General features: G+C 40.5%; 1 protein-coding gene across 1 annotated transcript; it reads left to right on the forward strand.

The window, feature by feature from the left end:
* Nucleotides 1-313: 313 nt before the first annotated feature.
* On the forward strand, nt 314-1,774 carry LOC131287532 (transmembrane protein 19). The gene is made up of 3 exons (XM_058316591.1): nt 314-455; nt 520-670; nt 755-1,774. Exons 2-3 carry the CDS (start codon nt 550-552, stop codon nt 1,630-1,632), a joined length of 999 nt encoding a protein of 332 aa, XP_058172574.1. The 5' UTR covers nt 314-455; nt 520-549; the 3' UTR covers nt 1,633-1,774.
* The last annotated feature ends 23,987 nt before the right edge of the window (nt 1,775-25,761 follow it).

Raw genomic sequence — 25,761 nt, forward strand, 5'->3', positions numbered from 1 at the left:
TGTATTTATCTTGATTACTCCCGTGAAGCGAAAATGTCATTTCGACAGATTCGTTAATTTCGCCGCGAAACGACTGGCGATATTATACAGGAGTAATTATTGACAAAAAGTTTTATTTCAACGCTCAGATAATTTCTAATTTATGTGGATTTGAATGTATAACAACTGTTTATAATATCTGCAATATAAATTGAACAAATATTTGAGCTTGTTTACTGTTTGGAAGAACGTTGGTGGACCCCCCGAATCAGGCGAAAATCAAGTGAAAGTTCGACACAAAAAAAACAACACAAATTCCAAAAGTAAATAAAACGGTACAAGCTGCGCGGTGTCGGTGTTGATACAGTAAATTTATGTTAAAAATATACCTTTGCACCATTGGAACGACCGCAAAAACAAACGAGAAAAAGGTTTAGGTTAAGGCATTGTATTTTACTTCTTATCCGGTGATTTGCGTAAGTACGAGCTTTAAAGAAGTGCTTCGTTTGTCGTTTGTAAAATACAATGTTTCATTTGCAGTAAAGCATCACGCGTTCAACGGTGCAGAAAATGCACGAGAGTACGATTTACATGATTCTACCGGTGCTACTGTGTGGCCTGTCGGTGCCACTGTCCATGTTCATGTGGATAGGCAACGTGGCGTACTCTAAAATTGCTTCCGATGGAGCAAGTAAGTGACTCCGAAAGGGAAAGCTAAGGTAGCTGTGGAATACCCAAGTGTGTGGTTGATTAACCGTATGTTTTCTTTCTGCAGGTAGTGTCATTCCTCCGACACGCTGGTTGTTTTCCGTCCTCGTGCCCGTTCTGCTGATGGTGTACGGATTGAAGCGGAAGGGTGTTAATAAGTCTGGCGCCGCCTTGGGCCTGCTATGTGCCGTGATTCTTTCGATAGCATCACACGCCTTCCTGGCTTGTCTGGCGGCGTTTTTCTTCAGCTCGAGTCGAGCTACCAAATTTCGGGGCCACATGAAGCGCAAAATCGAGGATGATTTCAAGGAAGGAGGCCAACGGAACTGGGCGCAGGTAATATGTAATGCGGGAATGGCAACCCAGCTAGCGTTACTGTATCTGCTGGACTGCGGATACGGCGAGCGACCGATCGATTTTGTCAATCTGTACCGATCGAGTTGGCTCGGAGTGGCTATTATGGGCTCGTTCGCATGTTCCAATGGGGATACATGGGCGAGCGAGCTGGGAACAGTGGTTGGAAGTGGTGATCCATTTCTCATCACCACCCGGAAGCGAGTCCCACGGGGCACGAATGGGGCTATTTCGTTCTTTGGGTTGTTGGCCAGCTTCTGCGGCGGTACGTTGATCGGATTGGTGTACTTCCTGACCGTGCGGTACACGGTCGAGACGAACATCTACCAAAACAGCCCAAACCAGTGGCCGTTGATTGTGTTTGGGGGAATCGCCGGCTTGGTGGGTTCACTCGTGGACTCGCTAATCGGTGCCACGCTGCAGTACTCTGGGCAGAACGAGCGAGGCGTGATCGTGGAACAGCCGGGGAAAAATGTGCGCCATATAAGTGGTGTGAGAATTTTTGACAACCATAGTGTGAATCTGATATCGAGCATTGTGACCGGAATCGTGATGCCGTCGATTGCGATGAATCTTTGGCTCATGTTTTAGACGCAACTGTAACTGCGGCGCTGGAATCGTGGACCGCGTCTTCACGCGCGTGCCTCAGTTCTCCATCCAAAATTTGCAACAAAAATGGGGCTTTACTTTTACTTTACCTAGTGACTTATTTAGCATTGGTGGTTAGTGAATAAATCATACAAGTGAGATTTAAGCAAATCCCGTTGCGTTTATGAATAACAGTGAGAAATGTCCTGCAATTGTGTCGTGTCCAAGGAGGAATACTTTTTCGGCATATGACGGTAAGTTGTTTATTAAATATTTTAATGGAAAAATTTTATCTTTAGACAAATTATATTCTACTACGGTCATGCAGGGACCATGTAACAATTTTAATATTACTCTACCCTTGCCAACATGCGATGAAGGACTCATCAGGATAGTAATTAACTGCAAAATATACTTCCCTAGCTATGTGCCATCTTTCCGAATATGCAAATAGTTTCATCCATGTCCGTTTGTTGTTTACTCCGCATTGCAAACACTGCATGCCACCCAAAACTAGGTTACGAATGTAGCTGGAAAGCGAATGATGAAGCTGCTTTCAGCAACTTCACCGATCTTTGTTACCCGATGGTGCGGTGTCTTGCGTGGGAACAAATGATCCCGGCTTGGTGAAAGGCAACTTTTTTAATCATCGCCCTTCGTAATCCCGTGTATTTTCGCAGTTGTATAGCACACCGTTGCGTGAAAATGAAGGAAAAAGTAGACGATAGGTTGCATTTGAAACATGGAAAAAACTCTTGTGAAAGGATATGCAGTTGGAATGAATTGGAGCGCGGTTCTGTCCTTCTTTGTGGTAAACATGCTGCCCGAAATGGGATGTGAACCAAAGGAACTGGAGCATGGCACAGGTAGCTGACAAAGGCTACTCTTTTTCCGAACGGCATCGGAGTACACATAGGGGTTTGTGATAGGAAAATAAAGGGCCGTTCCAACATTCCAACAAATTCCCCCTTTCTATCGCTTGCTTCAGGTTTCCCGTATCCTTGTGGTTGTTGTATGCAGAAAATGAGTGCATCCATGAGGAAAAACTCCCATCACTTGGCTCCAGGTGGTCCCCGAAATGGGAAGGTGTTTGATATTCTGGTCTATGAATTATTAATGCACTTCGTTCCACCTTCCTCCTCAAGCTGTTACATTCGAATATCTCAAGGTCACCCTTCAGAAGAGGAAGCATGTGTTGTACGCCGGTGTTTCGTTCGATGGAAAACCGATGGCACTCTCCCATGTCAGCATAAGTCTTTGTTTGTTTCGTTTCCAAGGAGAAAGGACTCAGAAGGGAAAGTTTGAGTAGAGGAAACCATTTTCCATTCTCTAACGACGCCTTTTTTTTGTTTTACAGTTAATCCTGTTTATTAGTTGGTTCGGTAGCCAATGCACGGAAATTACGCTGTTTGTCACAAAGAAACGTGGAGAAAGCGGAAAAAGGGAAAACTTTCCTATCGTCTATCGGTTTGGTCTACAATCCTTTATGCTGTCGCGCCAGACAGGTGTTTAGGTATTAATGTGGGACGTTTTTTTTATTGCCTTTTAAAGCACTACTATCTTTCCGACTGAAAGATTTTTTATTGCTGTTTGATGATTTTGAAAGCCCTCGACCAAATTCCCCTCCGAGAAAAGGGGAAAATTATTCCCCAGCGTTGTTGGCTGTCCAACAGTGAGGGGAAATTGTCGGTGTAAGATTTTCCTCGTACGATTCTTGTACTGCTCGGGAAAATGGGGGATGTTTGTTTACGTTCATTATCCTTGCATCGGTGGTTCGTGCTTGGGATCCATCCGAGCAGTTCCACCGTTGCCATGGCACTGAACGGTTGTCAAGTGGCTTTGTGCGTGTGTGTGAGAGGACGAAGTCAGGCTTTTCTTTGAATACGTCTACGGCGTTTTCTGATTTTTCCTTTGCTCGCTTACTTGAATATTGGGTGTAAAAAACCGGGACCGATACAACCTCCTACAGCTCGACCGCACGGGAAATGGTAACTGATGTTGGCATCGAAAATCACAAAAAGAAAGGTACAAAAAAGCTCCGAAACAAATGACACTGGTTGCGTGACGGTTTCCTCGAATACCTGAGCGGAATATGATAAGGGTGGCAAATTTATTGTAAGTGATTCTACGGGACATTTCTTGCATTGAATTTTATTTTCTGAACACTTTTCATTCTCGGCCGGTTCCGGTGCGCATACTTAGCATCGGTAATGTCTCGTCCCGTGGTAAGGATGGTTCGTGGAAGCTACTGATGAACAACACTTCGTTCAGGGAACGTGCCAGGTAGGGGAAAGAAAAAAATAATATAGCAAACGGAATTGGAAAATGAGCTGCCAAAAAAAATTATATAATCAGCACACGGGCGGAATGCTCGGTGGAAATTTAAACCGACATCAGAATGGGGATTTCGTTTTTCCCCACGGGTAACGAAGGCACGCTGATGTGAGTCACGCGCCAGGAAAAGTGTGCCATGCGGTATGGTTTTCGCGTGAAAAGCTCTATTAGTATGATGGAGGGCTTGCAGCGCGTTGCCTCTGTGCCCGAGCGGGGATTAAATAGAGCCGAAAATGAGGGCTGAATTGCGCATTTCATCAATTTTGGAGGGAACGCGTAATGTAAAGGCAAACAATTTATACAAAGGATGGCAATCAAGTTTTTTCGTTGAATGATTCTGGGGACTATTTACTGTATGAAATTCCAATTAATTTCACCTTATTAAAAGGATACATAAAGCGGACATAAAGGATGAGAAATGCGGGAAAAGGTTAAGTGTTCTTATTTCACATTTTAGGTATAAATTTCTGCTGTTTTCTAGTGAAATAATTTTTGGGAAAAGCCGTGTATGAAAATAAGAGATAAGGTTAAACAAAACCTTAACTAGTATCCTTTTTTTAAATAGTAACAAGGAAATGTGCTATAATTAAGCCGCTGGTTTTTCGCATACTACGAAATTGGTTTAAAATAAATCTAAAAAGCTTGTGGTTATTGTGGGCTTTACATAACGCCAAAGTAAATTGTAAGTTTACTTAATTGTTGCACACTTCACAAAATAAAAATGATTTTCATGTTCATATATTGTCATGCGTATTGTTGTAAATATTGTCAAAATAATACTTTTTCTTGTTTATTTGCAAATGGAAAAGCAACGTTTTAACGGTTTACTTACCATCATCTTAAACAATCGCTCAAACTTCATAAATTCACAAACAAAACTCATCTCATCTGAGGTACATGGGTTTATTACAATTCGGCAGTAAACTATATTGGATGTTATCCATTTTCCATTCACTCACATTCAGTCGCTTCCGTCCTTCTAGATAGTGGTGGGTTTAAGCTGTAAGAAAGGAAAAAAGTCATCTACCCCACGATGCTGGTTTGATTTATGATTATGAACAGCCCAATCGGCGAACGATGATGGCAGTTTGAAACGAATCAAGCAGCATTATAATCCCACCAAATGGCGACAAGGTTTTTGATCCTTTACGCCTTCGTCGCCTGCACCATGCGGCAATGTTCGGGACCAAACAATGAAGCCACTGCAGGAACATGTGCAAAGTGCCTCCAGTTGCAGCATCCCGGAGGGTTTCGCACAGTAAATGGTGGGAAAATCTGCGCTTCTCGAGAGATGGGTGCGAGGTTCGTTGAAATATCACCGAAAAGTAAAATGCCCCAAGAACGCGAGGGCTGCAAAGATGGTGCGACGATTCACATAAAATTGATTCAGATAAAAGCAATTTTCGCTCCATAACTCCAGCCATCAGCTCACTGTCGCCCGAACACATTTCCACCCGCTCGGTGTGCCGTTGTGTGGTTCAGTGTGTGTTTGTGGTTTCCTCGTTGTTGGTCTGGCTGCCGGAGGTTCATTTGAATGTTTGCTCCCTCTGCCAGCTTTCCCTCTGCCAGCTGTGCCGCGGTTTTCACTGTTGATTGTTCCCTTTATGACCTGCCCGGACTGCTTCAACCCAAGCCAGCGGCCATTTTCCGACCCATGCCACGTGGTGGACGGATGTTGGAACGATGGGCAAAGTTGAATCAAAGAGACAAAGAGGTTTGAGGGTTGAAAGATGGTCATTCTTGTTAGAATAAACCTGAATTTCTTGTCCATACTAACTGATTTCAAGGGTTTTCGATTGTGAATGTAGTAACACAGTAATGAAGTGTTAATTGTTTTCATACATATTTATTTATTATTAGCCAATTTACTTATGTTTTTAATTTTGTTTTTGTTTGTGTTATCTAAACAATAACTATAGTAAAGCAATGCTGATGTACATTTATTGTCCATAATTTATCCTATTCTATTTGTTATGCAAATAGATACTATTTTTTACATATTTTACAGTTTGTGGATATACATTACTATCTTGAGTACACTCTATTTAAATGATCTGCAACACAGTGTTACCGTATTCATCGTTAACTTTATTGAATGTTTATCTCTTTCTTCCTGACTGATGCAAGTCTTTTCAATTAATCTTTCCATTTCAACACTTGCGACGAAAGTTTTTAGTTGTTTTCTATGTACTCATCTTAAAGTTCCTTCGGATGCTCTTTCTATGCAATTTTCCAGTGGCAGGCCAGAGGTTTGTCTTTCCCCCGATAAACGCCGCCGAAGTCGATGCAACTTTTACGAAGCGACACTGCAGCATGATAGATGTGAGGCGAAGGATAAAGTTTACTCGAGCATTGCAATGCACTTCTTCCTTGCAGTGTGTTTCAGAGAGCGCATCACGGAAGCAATGGGTACAACTAAGTTCGAGTTAACTCCCATGCGGCAGCTCCGGGTGGACTTATTCAGATTCTAGTGGCGGAGTAAATCTTGCCGAAGATCTTCCGGCTAGCCGTGGGCATCAATTACCCTGCCTAGGTGCTAGGTTTCCTGGGCACGCCAGTCCCGATGGTTGCGACTCGCAAGGGCATATCCATCCTCGCAGCGAAGGCGATCCAGCTTTTCGCGCGCCGGGTGTTCCAGTCTGCTGGAGCTGTGGGAGGAAAAATCGATAAACCAGACTAGACAGACACGGATCTCGTCATGTCGGGCTCCGTTTGCTGTTCCTGTGCCCGCTTCCTGATCGGCACCGCAAAACTGCATACTGCCGAAGTTCAAGCAAGCAAGCAAGCAAAACCATGTTCGGGAAACATTTCACCGGCGAAAAGTTTTCCCCTACTGCTCACTGTGCACAGTGCATCGAGTGCGAGGGTAAAAGCATGATCGTCCGCTTCGGGACCGGCGGAAATGTAAAGACTATTGGGGAAGAATTTTCGTACGAAGTTTGTAAAGTTCGTTCGTAACTTCGTAACGAAAAAAAACTCCATTCATTCCTTTTAGCCTCGTTTGCAGTCGTTGTCGTCTCATGAGTTCTTTGTAAAATAGGGCCTGTTTTTTGAGTGCAACTCATTTCCTTTTCCACCTTAGAACTTGAAGTGAATAGTAAGAACTGCAAGTGGATGCTGTGATCGCCGGTGCCAAAGGGAAATGCAACAAGGGCACAGTTAAGGGGTGGTGATAAAGTCTATTAGTTTTTAATTAAATTTAACACGCAAGAAACCGAACTTGTAGACAGTTTTTTTTCTTTTGTGGTGATTCTTTTTGAAGATTGGATTGACTTTGAAGATTAAACGGACAGAAATTTGAAAACAAACGACCTTTTACACATTTTCCTTGAAGATGTTTTCATTGATAGGAATGGTTGTTGTAAAATCTACCTAGCACCACCCACAGATTAGCAAACATCTTTCCAATCGTTAAAATAAATTTGGGGATAATTGTCCAACTTACTTGTTTATCGTAGCTTAACATGTTTTACGTCTTCGGATATTTTTTGGAAGAGTATGTTAGTATTGTTATTTCTATTCCAGGATCTATTTATTTTAACTAAAACATGATGTAAGTTTACAAAAGTATCTTCTATCTAAACGCACCAGTATTGACTGCTTTTTCTGTATAATTTTATGTTTGTATGTTAATGCAAAGGCAGTAATTCAACACTTTATACTTTATAATTTTTCAGGTTAATTTTGGTAATTAAATTAATTAACGCTTCAATTGCTCTATTTGTAATTGTCCAAAATTAGCCATACCTCGCAGGAGGACACATTTTTTTCCAGCTGTCTAAAATTTCAATGCCATGTGAACTCCAATTCCATCTATTCAAAATGTGTTCCTCAATACTTTCATTGTGTTGCATTGCGTACCTAAATATGCAAGCTCCTTTGAAATCTCGCTCTGCACCACAATCAACAGGATCTCTGTCCATCATATAGATGAAGATGTCTTTGCGTTTCTCACTCAACTCTTTACAACACGTTTGGACTGTATAGAAAAATGCATTCCAGTTGCACTCCTTTTCATTCCGTTTTTTGGCATCAAATCCGTAATGTTCTATTAGACATTTTACCATTACTAGCCAACCATTTACCACAGCGTTTTGTAAAAGATCCCGACCGTTGGTTGTGGAAACGTACCATAGGTCCCCAGTGTTTTTTATGTATTCACAAATTACGTGAACTGATGATTCGTTCATCAAATTATTCCGGTCGAAATAGTCAAGCTTTTCATTGATGTTTAAGTTTGTGTTTTTTAAACCGTTCATTAATGTGATTACCTTATCGTTAATGGAATGGTTTTTCAACAAACTGCATTGCCTTCGGAAAATTTCACTTGCAATTTCCGGAATATTGGCCACAGCATACGAGAAGATACTTTTTCCCACTGTGTCCACATGGTTGAAACAATCGATTGGATCTTTTTCCATGAAAAAAGTGAAGATGTTCGTTCGCTTTGTGTAATCTTGACCACTGAACCTTGTAACCGTGTAGAAAAACGCGTTCCAGTTGTACTCTTTTTCATTCCTCTTTTTGATATTAAACCCGTAATGTTCTATTAGGCATTTAACCAATGCTACCCAACCGTTTGCCACCGCTTTTTGTAAAAGATTCTGTCCATGGCATGCACAAACGTACGTAAGGTCCCCACTGTTTTTCATGTAATCACAAATGGCGTGAACGGATGATTCCAAAGTCATCAAATTATTTTGGTCTAAATATTCTAGCTTCTTATTAATTTTTAAGTTTGTGTTTTGTAAACAGTTCATCAAAGTGAATACCTGATCGGTAATAGGATGGTTCTTTAGCAAACTGCATTGTCTTCTGAAAATTTCACTTGCGATTTCCGGGATATTGTCCACCGCATATGAGAACACACTTTTTCCCTTTGAGTCCAAAAAGCCGAAAAAATCGATTGGATTGTTTTTCATCATAAAGGCGAAGACATCCATCTGGTTTTCATTGTCCTCACATTCAAATGCTGCCACCGTATAGAAAAATGCATTCCAGTTATATTCCTTTTCGTTAGTTTTCTCCAGAAAGAATTCATATCGTTCGGTCAGACATTTAACCATCATTAACCAACCTTTTGAGGCTGCGATTTGTAAAATATCTCTACCGCTCTCATCTTCTACGAAGTTTAGACTTCCAATTGTTTTCATAAATTCGCAAATTGTCTCAATCATATAATCTTGAGTACGAGTGGGTGAATTTTCTAAGTGCCCCATTAATACAGATATTCGATCGACAACAGAAAGGCTGCTAAATGAATCCCAATATCGTTTTAAAACCTCATGCGCAATTGCTTGATTATTTTCCACCGCATAGTGAAAGATACTGAATCCATTAGAATCTAAACAATCCCAATCTGAATCTAAATCATCTGAACCAAAACAATCCCAGGGATACAATTCAATTAAAAAGACGAAAATGCCGCAGCACTTCTCGCTTCTCGTAGGATCTTTTGAGCACACAGTATAAAAAAGCGCGTTCCAATCGAATTCTCTGTCATTCAATTGCATCGCGTCAAAATCGTATTTTTCAATCAAATGTTTCACCAAAACTAAGCATCCAATTTCTGCGGCTATTTGTAACAGATTTCGTCCTCTTCTGTCGATTGCATTAAGATCCCCAGTATTTTTCATATAATTGCATACAGTTTCAACCGAGGTTACATTAATCAAGTTTGCTTTTTCAAAGTATATTATTTTCTTCTCGATGTTGATTCCATTTTCGTCTAATTTTTCCATCACCGCAGCCGTTCGGTCGTAGACAGAATGGTTTTTCAACAAATCACATTCTCGGATAAAAATATTTGACGCAATTTCATAATTATTCCTTGCTGCATAGTAGAACACAGATTTTCCCGATGAATCCAGCTGCTTCAAACAATCCATTGGATATTTATCCATCAAATAGGTAAACATGTTCATATCGGCTTTGCTAACTTGACGATTATCATCAATTACACAATAGAAGATTGCGTTCCAGTTATTTTCTTTTCCATTACATTCTTTCACACTAAACCTGTAATCTTCGATGAAGATCCTCATCAATACACTCCAACCCCCGAATATAGCAATTTGTAAAAGGTTTCGACCGGTTTCGTCATCGGTATAGTTTAGATAGCCATTTTTGAAGAGTTCGCTAGCGATGATCTTAAGCGATGTCTCGTCAATCGAATCAATACTTATCAAAAAACTTAATGTTTCGTGGACGTTCAAGAATGATTTTGCTAAACGTTCCATAAGGTTGGATATTGCATCTGGCTTCAAATAATTTGATGAAATATGTTTTCGTTCACGTTCAAAAATTTCTCGCGCAATTTGTTGGTTATTCTTCTTCGCATAATACAATACACTATTTTTCATCGAATCAAATAGACCAAAACAATCTATTGGTTCTTTGTGCATCATAAAAGTGAATAGTTCAAAGTGGAAAGGGGTATTTTCGCGATTTGCGGCGCAGTAGAAGAAAGCGTTCCAGTTATTTTCCTTTTCGTTCATATCCTTTGGATCGAAATCGTAACGATTAATTAAAAGCTTTGCCATATCGGTCCAACCTTCTGCGATAGCAATGTGTAACATGTTCCGACCCGTTTCATTATCGATGTAATTAAGTTCTTCATGGTTTTGTAAATACTCGCAAACGTGCTCGATGAAGATTTTGCTTAATAAATTGTTTTCGTGCAAATATTTCAGCCTTCCTGTTACATCAAAGAACGATTTGTCTAAGCGACTCATTAAAATAAACACTTTTTCTTCGGGGGAAAGATATTCCATCAGACTACACTCCCGCTTGAAGATGTACTTCGCAATTTTGTCGTTATTCTTCGTCGCATAGTAAAACACACATTTACCCTTCGAATCCTCCTCAGCGAAACAGTCGAAAGGATCTATCTCCATCATGTAAGTGAAGATATTCAGTTTTTCTGCGCAAGTGACTTCGTTGTATTCTGAAACACAGTAGAAGAAGGCGTTCCAATTGTTTTGCCTTGCATTTGGTCGTTTAATATCAAGGTTATGCTGGTAAATCATATATTTCACCAACTCTGAATTCCCCATGCATATTTCAGAATGTAAAACACTGCGTCCATCTTCGTCTATGTAGCGAAACACTCTAGACTCTCTCTGATAATCAAATGTGGTTTTCTCGCCAAGGTCCGGGTTAGTATGTCTAGCAATTTCTGAATATCTATCAATTATATAGCGAGCAATAAAAGAATTAGTATAGCTTGCATAGTCGAATACACTTATCTCCTTGGAGTCAATTATGCTAAAGCAATCAACAAAGCGTTGGTTCAATAAAAATTTAAAAATTTGAAAGCGCTCTTCTTTGTTTTCATGATTGAAAACGCAGTAGAATAGGGCGTTCCAGTTGTTTTCTTTTTCATTGCTTTTCATGACATCAAATTTTTTATGTAAACACAGGTATTTTACTAAATTTACCATGCCCTGCTCGACTGCAGTGTGCAGTAGATTCCGTCCTTTTTCATCGCCTTCATAGAGATCCTCAATTCTCTCTAGAAGATAATAATGCGATTGATAGGAATGCCAATCAATGTTATATTGTTTTAACAGGTTTATAATGAAACTTTTTGTTGGTTTCATTTTCATAGATTCAACTAAGTATTCTACTATCTGAATGTTATCCATCTTCAAAGCTGTAGCTAGTAAAAATTCCGTTCCAGAATCGATATCCCATTCTGTTCTTACAAATGATTTGGGAAAGTACCCAAGCATTTCATTTCGACCTTTTGCTTCAAAGTCGTAGCAATCGCATTTGTCGCCTAGCTGTGGTAGATCTTTACAACAAGCGATGCTAAAATCGGAACAGTATTCACGATAAAGTGAATCAAAAGCTGATGGTACGAATGTTCCGACCAGCGCCTTCATAAGAGATTTTTCGAAATTACTCATCAATACGGTATATTGACGTTCAAAATGAAAATAATGAAATGCACTCAATGAACGGGTCCGGCAAGCAAGACTTGCAAACCGCTGGCCAACATCGGAAGGCATGTTTCCAATCTCCCAAGCGCATTCAATAAGATCTTCCGTCAAAACTGAGTCAATAATAATGCACAATTCAAGGGGTGTGAAGCTTCCTGTATTCCGTATGTAGGGCGCAATGTTTTCGTCATTGTGAATAGGTAAAAAAGTATGTATTCTCACTGAAGGTATTGCACAGTGTAAATCGAGCTGCCTTTTTGTGGTTAAATTTTCAACGATTTTCAGTTTTTCGAACAAGGATTTTAAATGCGTCTTCGAGAGGCTTGTTGGATGTTCCGTACTTCTACTGGAAACATGATGTTCGAAACTGATTACATTCATGAGCATTTCAATGGGATCCTCACAATTGGTGATTGTAAAGCATTCATCCGTGTGAATTGTGCCGCCTCTTCCTAACAACTTTAGCACAAAACGGTAGCGCGTATTAGGATCTCTTCTATCACAGGAAAGTGCATAATTGATTGCATTCCAGCCGAAATACGAGTCATTGAAGTTGACACGAGAATTATCCGTTAAAAGCAGTAATGAAATAAATATTTCATAATTTCTCTTCGAACCATACACAAGCACCAAGTGCAATGGTATTCTTCCCCAGGAATCTTGTGCCTGAACCAAGGTCGGATTTTTCTCTAGAAGGCTTTCGACTTTTAACTTGGAACCTTCAATTACAGCCAGGTGCAGCTCATTCTTGGAGCAAACCATCCTATCGATGAAGTGTTTAATCTCCTCCTTTGTATTGTTGTCGTAGACATTCCGTTTTAGAAAGTCTTTAACTCCGTCACGTCCATGGTGGTCATAAAACCAGCGCGCAGCGAAATACTCCGCAAATAAGCGGTGTATGAATATGGGAACGTTATCCACGGTCCCTTCGACAATGCCTGATTTTACTTCCCCCTGGTTAACTTCTTGGATGTATTGTAACGCTTCCTTTTGCTCTTCGGATGTCAGGAGGAATTTCCTATCCTTTTCGCCAAGCACTACGTGCAAAGCTAGAAGCGAATGGATCCGATTGTTCCATTCATTTTGCCGGTCCGCGGTTATCCGGGCACTAGGGGTGTTTCCAGCCGCTTCTGTGGTACCGGATTTCTCCGTGTTGGTGATATTAAGTTTCCGGTCGACGAAGATTTCCATCATACGAAGCGCCTCAAATCTCTTATCACATTCGGTGACTATTTCCAATGAAATTGTGCCAGATTTCAAATCGACATATTTGTTTACGATAGGTAAGACAAGCTCGAGTACCATCGACAAAAACAGCGGAATCTCGCTCATTTCTCCGAGATACGATGTTGATAAATAAAAGAATATTAATACTAGGTCATTCTGCATCTTCACTTTCAGCGATTCGAATCCTTCAAAACGGCAGGACAGCATTCGAAACGTGTAACTAAAAATATCGCCATGGTCTAGGTTCTGTAGGCGATAAAATTGACAATGCTCTAAAGAAGATTCAAAGTCTGGTCTAAAATCGTAAGGACGACTAGTAAGATACATTTTACGCACTCCTTTGAATCGCTCGAACCAAGTTATTAGAGTAAGCGCCACTTTCTTGTAATGGGGAGATATTTCGTCAAATCCATCCAGTAGAACGACAAGCTCTTTGCAGTTGAATTTATTTTGGAATATTCTAAGCAAAACAAGCTGTTCAGATGTCAAGTTAGTTTCCTGCTGAATTAGTTGAATAATATCATTGTGTCCATCCGAAAAACCTAGCATGTTAGCGCAAGCTTGTGCCTTTTCCCGATGTTTATCCGTTTCTTCGGTTGTTCGTCGATTAACAGCTGGAACATAAATAGCTAAATAAATAAGTTGAAAGAGTATTTTCAAAGCCGTTAATGCATCTATTTTTTCATACCCTTCCGTTTCCATCAATCGGTGAAAGTCTGTAGCATACTCGATTAAGTTCAGCTTAATCACCCACCATGATGGATGGGCAGCTTGCAAATCTGCGGCTAACCAGTTGAGGTAAAAAGTTTTCCCCGATCCGGCCTCATTTAGAAAGATGTGCACTTTTGTAGCGTCCCCGGGACTGATTTCGTTGCTTTCAACACCGGGAGGTGGAATGCGAGTCTGAGGCCTGCGCCATAAAGTATCACTCACGGAAATTCGATTCCAATATGTCTCCAAAAAATTACCGATCTCCATTTCTACTGAACGATTTTTAATTGTGAACCGTTCGACCCAACCGTTGATATTATCTCGTCGTTTCCAAAAGTAAAAGCTGGAAGTTCCTCGTTTTGATGCTTCATTGCATACCGACCATTTTCGATGAATGAACGTTGAACTTATTTTCTCGAAGTTATCCTTACTTATATTTTGTTTCATTTGCGCTTGATCGTTACAATTACGAACGTCTAACCAAAAGCTCAAACTATCCTCATCGCGCATCAACGTGCAGAACGAGAGGGTTGTCCCAAAAAAACAAGCATTTTTATTCAACTGCGCATCCATGCTTTCATCCTTAGTTAGATCTCCAAAAAGGAAATTTTCGCTAACTTCAGTAGATTTAAAAGGTTGATTGTAAAGCATTATCTTCTTGCAACACTGGGGTACTTGTTGAAATCTCATCCACATCTTCAAAAAGTTTTGAACTTCGTTAGAATTTTCGACACAATCGATAAACAAAATGAAGGGATAGTTAATAGTTTGTAAAACCTTCATTAGCGAGTCGCTCATGAGGTTAAAATACTTTTCTTCTATGAACATATAGTTGAGTTTATGTTTTAACAACTGGAGCACCTGCCATACGATCGATGGATGGTAGGAACATTGATATAGAATATCTTTGGAAGGAGTTTTCGAAAGTGTTGATTCGATTTCGTGGTGCAATTTCGATGCTAATAACTTTTCCAGTTTCAGCATCAGTCCGGAGGTTTGTAACACTTTACAATACATGTTTGATACTCCTTGAAATTGTAAAAATTGGAACGACGCCACCAATTGTTTGAAAATATCATCAACATTCTGCTTCATTAGAGGCTTGTTATTTTTTTGCTTTATCCAACTCAATGTCCAGTCCGAGAGTGTACTGCAAACTAGCTTCGGCGGTACAGGGCCTAGCATTTCAGCAGGTAATAACTTGAACGAGTAATCTTCGACCATACTGCAGATCACTTCTGGTATATCTCCCTCGCGTTTTGTGTCGACTACTAAGATAAATGATTTGAAAAATTTCTGTATTCGATGATCTTGTATTTTCTCTGGTAGTTTGTATGGTTCAGCATTCTGTGCCTTTTTCATACCTATGCCTTTCTTTCTAATGTCTTGCCAAAAATCCTGACCTGGCACTTTGTACAGTCTCTTGTATTCTGTTTCTAATATTCTTTTAAACTCTTCAGCATCAGTGGTGTTCAAGAATTGTTCATTGACTTTAAAATAGTCTGCCTTAACACACTCGTTTGTTGCAATTTTGTTTTCTATAACATAACGATATTTTTGAAATAAAACATTACGAAAATCAAGCATTTTTCCGTCAAATATTTGCTTTGCTATCTGTTTCGCCAGACACACCAGCTCGGAATTTTCTTTTAAATGTTCAAATAAACTACTCCTCGATTCAGGGTCCAACATATCTATGTCGATATTACAAACCTCATTGGCAACGGATAGGAAAATAGAATTTACAACACTTTCCCGGGATGTGTAGTGTACAGCTGATTTTCTAACATCTTTCGCCAGTCCCATGGTAGTGCAAAGGGCTAGAATGGGTGGTTCCTCGTCGGTATCCCATCCCTGCTGGATGAACGAATTAAAATACTTACTAACCGAAAATGATGCATTTTTATCGACTGATTTAAGGTCCGTCCAGGTGATCGTCTTGGTCTCATCTTCTTTGTGCTTCGCCTGGATGAAAAGCTTGGTCGATCGACCTGCTACGTTGAAGCGGACAGCGATATCGTCGAATTTTCCAGCCTCCGGATCCTCACTGGTTATGGTGAAGTCGAACTGCTCTTCAATTTTCATCTGTATCGCCGCATGGCAAAGAATTACAATTGCTAGCTTTTGCTGATAGCTTATGCCAACAAGAAAAACTTTCAGTCCTTTACTTTCTTGGGAGCCGTCTTTCGGGTTCGGAAGTTGTCGTGTGGAATTGTCTGTATTTGCAGTTTTTCCCTTCGGCTTGGTAACTTCTATGGATGTATTAGAAAGTCTCTTCGAATCCGAATCAACAGATAAACCATCTTTTTCAGCTGATAGGTTTAAGGTTTTTTCGTCCGTTTGGCTTTTCCTTTTGAGGCTAGGCATGCTTGTCTGTTGATGTTGTTCATCTATTAACATGCTTGAGGATATTTCTCTTTCATCCATGGCCGGCTGTGATATTTGGTTGGCAGCATGTTCGCTCGAATCACCCATCGTTGAACTCTGACACAATAATGTATCTTGGTCCATGGCCCGAATGCGTTCGTTGCGTTTATTTTTATGTTTCGTTGTTCCTTATGTTCTGACAAATTTTAAGCCTCGTTTGGATAACGCCTGAAATTATATTAAAGTCATACTTGGGTATACAATTGAAGACAAGGGAATTTGTAATCAATGTTATTCCGTATTAGAATCAAATGAATCATTTTCGATATAAGTGATTTATTTCACACAAAATAGGTTCATAAAATAATATCTTATCGTACTCGAAACTAGACGGCTAGACACATTAAGCAGTACAAATGTTTCTTGCCGTGTTGTATCCAGTGCGATAAGATATTGTTAAAATTAGTTTGTTATCTAAATCTGCAAATATAGGTGTTAATCGGTAGCATTGAACCGATGTACCTTACATCACTAATCCGACCAACACACAGCTTGTTCATTTTCATTCTAAAATATAATAAAGAAATAGGAGCTGTTTCATTGTCGTGTTACGAAGTACAAAACTAGTGACTACGTCGTTTTGAATAGTTTCATCAAACGCGTGGAATGTGAAAGTAACTAAGTTTGCATAAGTACATCAAACATCACTTTTTAGATAATATATTCAATGACAAATTACCTTTTCTCAATTGTTGCGTGGTTAGAAGCACGTTTCGAGTCTTGATACACTGTGTTATTCAGTTAACGTGAATGGTTTCTATGTAACACAATTTTTACGGGTGTTCGATATTTGTATCGAAGCAAAGTAAGAACGATGGGTACATACTTTGTATTTTATGACAACAAATTTATAACAAATACGAAAAATCATTCAAAAAATTATACGAAAAATCATTCAAAAAAAAGATAAGCATAGCTTTAAAACATACAAAAATAATAATGTTTATTGCTTTTAGAGTTTTACAATGTAGTTTAACCACAACTACTTTGTTTATTCTCTGTTTTTTTTTTGGCTTAAGACAAACCAAGATCTCCAAAAAACGGTCCAGCTGTGAGCTGGTGCAAGTTTTCTGTAACATAAATAGCATTATTGCCGGAACCTTTGACCGAGGAAACAATCGATTAAAACCCTTTTTCAACTTGCCCACATAGTGGATGAGTTATTGAAAAGAAATGCATACTTTAAAGGTCAATATTCGATTCCGAGGATGCTGTAGGCTTGCGAGAAGACAACAGGCCGTTCCATTGTATGAACGTCTCATTTTACTTACTGCAGAATGTATGTTCAACGCAAGTGTTTACAAGAATCTAAGATTTCATCGTTGAAAACGGTTTAAGCTGTATCTGAAGAAGTTCCTGTGCTCAAAGAACGCCTTTGTCTATGAAAGGCCAATCTTAAACAGTCTGGATATGTTTTTCTGGCCAAACTCATTCTACTGTAAGTCTCTCGAAACAACATTTTCCAACATGTGCTCTACCAATGCCCTTAGCTGATGAGCTTAGTGTTGATGGCAAACAATTAGCTGGCTCAAGTCTTGCACCCTGGATCGGCATGCAATGAGGAAAATAAATGGTGAGAAAATAGGCGAATCGGAACAGGCAACATGACGGAATCATCATTATCGACTTGTACTCGGCATTAACTGGGTGGATTCCGTGAAGGCCTTCGGTCGCTTGAACTTTTTTTACTCTCCGTTTCTACGTCTTTATTCGTGAGAACCGACATCCGTCCGTTTGCGTTCAAAAATTATCCTCGACTGTAAAAGCCCTACAACAAACACTGACTGTGTTTAATAGTTCCATCGGTCCAGCGATCAGCGGGAAAACTCGTTGGAAATCAGGACGTAGAAAAGAATAGTATCAGTAGCGTACAGACTCAAAGAGAGAGAGAGAGAGAAAAAAAAAGTTAAAATAACAAGAGAAACACAACGACAACACCAATGGTACAAACGACGGGGCGTTAGTTTATTGCACTCGTCATCTCCCTGACCCACTTATGTCACGGTCCCAAGAAACCAAGTGCTTCCGAGCCCGGGATTAGCGATCTGCAGTAAAGTGCAAATAAAACGGACTTGCAGCTGATGACACCTTCGTATTGTATCGTGTTTTGCTGGGAAAAGCAGAATGCAGCGATGCTTATTTTTAACCGTTCCTCTCTAATTTATCTTTATTTGCTAAGATAAACAAACAGAGTGGTTCAAGCAGCAGAAGGTTCGCGTAATGAGGAAAAGCTTTTCCCCTGTTCGGAACCCCCGATACAAAGTAATACAATTTATTGGAAAATGGGGAACCGAAGCCAACCATCCAAATCAAATACGGATGCATTTTAGTTGAAAGTTGTTGAACATTATAATCGATCTTTATTATTAGTGTTTTTAAAAATAAAATTCTTTAGCCTCACGGCCACGACAGCTGAAAAATAATTTTCACCCGAAAAAAACCGGTTTTTTTTCGCTTCAACACCGTTTTCACGACGTTTACCGTGGCCGGGCTCTTTATGGTAGGGCACTCACAACACTGTCTTCTATCTGAAGATTTTAGATGAAATTGATAATTCTTTGAATAATATTTCAAATAAACGTTAAATATTTGGTAGACTCGGTGATAATACGCACCACGGCAGAACAGTTTGCTTAGATTTGAGCTGTCAAAACATTTTCACCCTTTTTTCGCTACCATTTTCGTGGTCCATCCACAGATTTTGAAAAACTTTTTCGGCACTCACAGTCGCGAAAAAGTGAGTGCCGAAAAAGTTTTTCTCCTCTCGTGGCCGTGAGGCTTTTGATGTAGCTGTAAATGAAAATGGTAATTTGATTAAACGGTTTTTTCTGGGCGACTTTAATTTTGCCTGCTATCTTAGTTTATCTACATTTTTACCTTTACATAAGTAAGGTTGGCTCCGAAAATTCATGTTTCCTAAAAGCAAATCCATTTAAGGCCGACCATTTTCTTTTGCCTGGAATATAATCGCCCCTAGGCCCCACTAATAACATGTACCGGGATTAAGTTTCCTCTTCGATGAAGCGACCAAAATTGGGCAACAAAATAACTCCGGGAATCGGAAGAAAATATTTTCTTCACTTCAACCGCGTTCCAGCGCCCCAAGATGGTGGCGTTTTTTCGTGGAAAATTGTTGTGTTCTTGGCCCCGGTTTAGCCGGGCGTCAGTATTCAAACGCAAGCTGGATCGATTTCCATTTCGGTAAGTTCGCGAGCGCCGCCACCGGCGGAAAATGCTATCAAAACCAATTTCAATCAATCATCGACACATATGTATGTGTGCGTTGTGGGCCGATCATCTTCTAGGGGGGGTCTTTTGAGCCCTTTAATGCTTTTCATCAGTATCGGTTTGGTTAAGTGAAAATACTTGCGATTAGCCTTCTGGTGTTTGGACGTTCGTGGAAAACTCGGCCATGGTGTCATGTCGAAACGGAACACATCATACAGTGAAGACTCAAACGGTGTGGTTGAGTATTAGTTTCGATAAACAATTTTTTGAATAATTATATTTGTTGCAAAATTGAAAAACGTGTCTTAAAAGAAAACAGAAATCTATAAATACTATGCTTTTAACACATCTCAATGTTATTGGTTTTCTTGTCCTCCTCAATTTATCGTTTAGACATTGGAAATATTTGGAAATGAGAGTTTTCTTACTATACTTGGAGTAAATATTTGTAAATTATGTCTTTACCCTCACGTAATAATTTTAACACACACTGTAAACTGTTTTTCTCTGCATCCACACTTACTTCATCAACTGGTGGGGAAGGGTTTAGCGAGAAGTAAAAGGTCACGAGGGATTTCTTTTCGACTGCGGAGGTTTTCTTTTCGTAACTACGCAAGAACCGCTTTCCGGTTTTAGCTCACCACGCGAAACTTTGGGCCGCACTTGTTTGTATATTTGATTGAAATCAATCGATGGATTGGCTGGCAAATATTTTGTTTCGTTTGAGGCCCTCCTCTCATCCCGCTTCAACGGGTTGATCACCGCGTAGCCTCTTCCGGTTCCCGTTGCGATCGGTTGCATGCTCGCGTAAAAGCATTTTCCGGCTTCGGTCCCACGCGATTGACTTGTTTGACGACGCAGCTAATGGCCACGGTCGGGCTCTATTTATAGCTGATAAACGAAGAAGAAAGTAACCCCCAAACAAGCAAACAGTAACATAAGACATGCGCAGCAAGTAGATCCTTGATAATCGAATAATATGCTTGCTTTTTCACCGGTCCGAAGTAAACCATGTGTGTGTGTTAGGGCGTATGTTTAGTTTGGGATCAGGATAATTTTGTAACGAGAGGAAACTTCTCAAAGGAAGTTGAAAGAATCGATAAAGTTGGTATACAATTGAAAGTGTTCGCGTAAACATATGATAAAAAATTAAAAAACCTAATTGAAAAATCAATCGAGGAAGTAAAACACACGCATCTCAAGTTTAAGGTTTTTGTTTCGTACGTATCGTTAGTTTATAACTGTCACTAAAGTCAAATAATTGAATAACATACGATATATCATAAAGCTTTTGCAAAAATTGGCAACTAAAACGTTGGCATGAAATGTTTTCAACACAGGGGAAACAAATTGTATCGTCAAATCTTGCGGGATTGTTGAGTTCCTTCCCCGATCTGGTTTATAAATAAAAATAATTTAAACGTCAGGTTCTCACTGTACTTGGTAGGTAAAAATTCTTAAAAATGAGTAAAAACGGGAAACGTAAACCCGTCAAAAACAGCATCAAAACGACGACGCTGCGATCGAAGGAATAAAACGGGAGCGTGAACTGATTTACCTCAAGTGTTCGAAGGAAACAAAGAAACCACCCCCCGGGGAGGGCAACCCAGGTCACACATGGGCTCGGGAGGGGATAGACCGGACCGGAACACGGGATGACATCTTCCGTAATTGCTGTGAAAACTTTTCCTCCGCAAACTCACAAAGAAAACAACCGACCGAGGTCCAGACCGGAGGAAAACAGGCAACCTAGCGGGATGAGAAAAGTGAAAACTTTCTTCCACCTCGCTGGGAGGGGGGAGGGGGGGAGTGAAAAAACAATTTTATTTAATTATCTACCGAAGACGGACCACTTGGGGAAACGAACAAGAACAACCCCGTTATTTTGTTTGACCGGGAAAATCACAAAACAAGCCAAGGGAAAGTAAGTTCTTGCTGGTGATTTTCCGTTTGGTCGAAATAAAGAAATGAAAATTTAGTGGCCAAAGAAAAAAACGGTGGCACTTGTCGCTCTCGGGGAGAGAAGTTTTTTCCATCTCTCAACGCTGCTCGCCTTATCATTGCACTCGGAAAAGGCGAAAGATTCGGCTGGCGCTAAGTGCCAATGAATTTTGGTCATCCATCATCGCGTCGAGACGGTGGCGTGGTCGCCGTTTTCTCGCCCCGGGGGGGAAAAGTATGAAACAAATTGTAATCAAATCAAAAACTGGCGATAAACAGTGAGAAAAAAAGGTAGCAATGAGTAATTCTTCGATAAATGGGTATGTCCTTGGTGTTAATTAATCATGCTCGCCATATCATCGTTTCAAAGATTCAAAGCAGGAAGGGAGGGAGAAGCAGGATTCCGATCTCGAAGGAGCTACAGGAACGACCATTGGGACCGCAGTTAATAAGTCGAGTTGGGACCATTTGATTTCACTCTTCCAATCAGGTCAATGACCGAACGAACTGGTCCCCTCGGGGGGGTGGAAAATTGTCTGTCCACTCAATCTTCTGTGAATAGAGCCTGCGAGCAATCATTTTAGACGTCGCGATTGAGAAGCAACATCATTCCATTTTTCCATCTCAATAGGCAACCTCCGGACATTTCCCTGGCACTCCAAGGGCTAAAAGATGCGACAAGAAATTGTGTGGACACTGAAGGGAGGAAGGAAAACATCAAAGTTGAGTAATTACCATCACGATAGCAGCGCGTTGTGTTTTCTGGCTGATCCGTAAGGAAATCATTATGATAGCCCAGTATCGGACCTACCAGGGGAATGCTTTTCCACGCCATCCATTGAAGAAAACCAAGGCTTTCAGCTCGGCAATGAGTGACCGAGATACACCCTGGGGAGATATTTTCCTCTTCTATCAAACGTTCCCTTCGTACCGTCTCTCACGTATCCGGTACAGTTTCGTTTCAATAAACAAAGTAGTAGGCGCTTTTCCGAGCTTGCGAGCAGGGCCAGCTTTGAAAAAATATGGAAGGAATGAAATTGCTTGAAATTGAATCGAGAATATTTACTTAGCTCCCCCCCCGTATCATCCGGGCAGGCGGGGAGGATTGTGAGCCACTCGCTTTACACATTTTCGATATGATATGCCACGCGTTTAGATACATATTTTCCCTTCGCCCCCCGATTTTCCCAAGGCAGGCATATTTGATGAAGCTTTGTTCCTTACTTTATGCTGACGAAATGGGCAACGTAAAGCAGTTTTGTGACTTACGGCGTGAAGCCGAACGAATAGGTTTTCCCGCTCTTTTTCCTTGCGCTCGGGGGAGTTTCCTCATTCGATTTCGTGGAGGTTACGTTGTATATCCCTGAACCAGACAAAGAAGCTTACAGAATTGATGTTTGTGACTCGTGTTTAAAAAATAAAATAGGGAAAGCTGTCAACAGACAGGCGGAAATTTATAAAGTGCAGTTCAAAATCTCTTATGCTGTTGAGGGAGACCAGGAAAAAAAATTTTGCTATAGGGAATTGATGTTGATAGGAGTTTGATGTTTTGCAAATTTTTCAAAGAGAAAAGAAAAGTTAATTTTCTGGTACATGTGATGTTAAACTCAAGCTTAAAGCTAGGTTGCTATGAAAATTCCAAGATTCCTTGAGCTGTAAGCGAATATTTTTACTGCTATCTAATGCTCTAAAAAGACAAAGTATGTATTGCAGCAAAACGAAAAACAAAATCCAATGAAAAAGGAGAATTACAAACTTTGCTCTGCGGAATGAATTTGCATTCGCGGAAACGCTGAGTCAAAAATACTTTCGCATCCGGTATCGTCATTGTGCCGATCGTTCCGTTGATGTGCCCTGCTCCCGCCGATCCTGTTAATCGGAATGAATTTGTTCCATTGGAGGGCAAGACATCACTACAAAGTGAGACTAGAAGGAAATCGAATTCAACGAAGAAAGTTCGAGAGGAAACATTTCCTTGCCGGATGTAAAATTGTCCAACTACAACAGAATAAAAATAATAAAATGGAAAAATTGAACAGTAAGCCACTCGCTGCTAGGATGACGCAGACAAATCGATTCCTTATATCCAAATGGCACTGGTTGTTGAAGTGTTTTTCTTTGATCTTTCGTGTCTTGAAGCCCGTGATCGCTCAGTTGACCATCGCGTCCGGTAGAAATTCTTTGTTGTTCTTTTATTTTCCATCATCGAGCGTAGATTTACCGGTCATAGTTTAACCTCAGCGCGAGGGAAAATCGATTTCAAATTAGTTTTTCAACTTTTGCTTTCGTCTGACGTCAGTTTTTGTTGTGACTAAAAAGTTGTAGGCGCAAACGAGAGCCAATTTGTTCATTTGATTCCAAGTTGTAGCATTTTTCTGAGTTTTGTTCTTTGAATTGCATCATGCCAAGTCACATTTTGATATAAATAAAAAAATGAATTTTGGGGAATAGAAGAACGTAATCTCAAGCATGTTTCCATTCATGAAAAAAAGCTGAAAACATTTTCCGTCTGAAAAAGCGCACTGTTTCTATTGTAATTCTAATGTACTCGAGTGTCATGGTTGATTCTGTTTTTTGAAGCAAAAACAATAAAAGGAAATGTATAAACTCATTAAATTGTCCCGTTGTCGAATGTTTTGTACGAGGGGATGCAATCAACCGCAACCGCTGCAAAGCTACATTTTGAAACGAAATGTGATACGCGTTATGCATGTTGGTTCTTTTTCCAGTCCAGGTTTTTAGTTTTCGGAATATCTTTACGTGAAACACACTTTGCTTACAAAAAAGATGCTGTTCCAACTAAAAAAAAGTGGACACCATCACTAACCACAATTTCATTTATAATAGTCATACATATATGACGTGCACTTGGGAAAAGGTTTTGTCGGCACAAGTTTTCCTTGCGTAGGAGGAAAATCGCGCGATGGCAAAAGTTAAGCGAAACCGCGTTCCACCTTAAAAAAGTTCTGACTTGTTGGGGCAGGAAAGGTTAGCTTTTTTCTGGATCGGTGTTTGATTCTTTTCTTCCTTGCACAGTGGGAAGAATGCGTTCCTAAGGGAACTAAAACAAAAATTAGTTAAATAAAAGATCTTTGTGAAAACTTCCTTCTACTTACATTCTTCTAAACAAAGTAAATCGGTGATTATTTTCATATATTTAAACAGGACCTTAAACATTATTGTCAGCATATTTAGATGTGGAATTTTTACTTTTGTACAAACATTAATATAGACTTAGACTTTGTTAGCCTTGACTGTTCACTGTGGAGTTTGGATCGAGTTTGTGACCAGAAAAATGGTTTCCAAGATTCGGAACGCTTATTTCGCAATGCTGCAGCATTTTTCGGCAAGAAGTACTTAGCCCCCCGTTTAACTTAGCCCCCCGTCGCCCGTTTTATTGCCTTCCCGTGTCAACCGCACGGGATGCTGCTTCCACTCCTTATCTCCAACTTCACGACGGAGCTTGGCTCGAGTAGACGACACTCGTTTATGTTGCGCGATAAAATCGTGTTCGTCCCACGCGCGACGATAAAAAGCGGTCCAAGAAGGTTCGAGCCTTTGGCAAAAGGGCAAGGTGAATGTCAATGAAAACACAGGTCGAAGGGAGGGGCGGTATGGTATGCTCCTTGGCGCATACATTTCAGTGCCGAGATTTTCGTTTTGTTGTCTGGAGGAAACATAAAAACATAGAAGTTGCCAGAACGCAAGGAAAGCGTCGTACTGGAACGGAAATAACGAAACAAGCACCTGCCATTAGCGAGACATGAGGATGCAGTTTCCGGTTGCAGCTTCCGTTTGCCGTTGGGCCAGCACCGCATGCAACGATCGTCCGGGAACGGAATTTCCCCGTCGAAAACTATGGCGAATGTGCGCAATCTAGCCGACGTAAAACACGGCTCCTTACGGGGCAATAACAAAACGAATGGCGAACCGGTGGCAGCCAAATTTGAATTTAATTGTGAAAACTGTCTAGACACCGGTTTACGTTTACGGAACACACTCGGGAGACCCGGGATGCTCGGGATCGTTTAGTGAACCCTTCTGGGAAGAGGAACACGGAGCGTAAATAAATGCCGGTACGTGTTTCGGATAAGCGCGAGACCGCTGGATAAATGGGAATATTTCACGGTCGCTCGGTTTCGGCCCGATCCTGACGAGAAGGATCACGAGACAAATGAACCAGCAAATTGCTCATCAAAAATTCAGTAAAATTATCCAGCAAGGCAGCTGCACCGCGCACGAACATGAAGACGAATATGATTTTTTCGGCACGAAGCATGAGCAAACCAAAAATATATTGTGGAGCGTGTGGATGGCTCTA

Source organism: Anopheles ziemanni, chromosome 3 (assembly GCF_943734765.1).
Source record: "Anopheles ziemanni chromosome 3, idAnoZiCoDA_A2_x.2, whole genome shotgun sequence".
NCBI classification, from domain to species: Eukaryota; Metazoa; Arthropoda; class Insecta; order Diptera; family Culicidae; genus Anopheles; species Anopheles ziemanni.

Bases quoted from the DNA above. Each gene is read 5' to 3' on its own strand.
- LOC131287532 (XM_058316591.1), top strand. From the start codon at position 550: ATGCACGAGAGTACGATTTACATGATTCTACCGGTGCTACTGTGTGGC. The intron at 671-754 runs GTAAGTGACTCC...TTCTTTCTGCAG, and splicing joins AATTGCTTCCGATGGAGCAA to GTAGTGTCATTCCTCCGACA.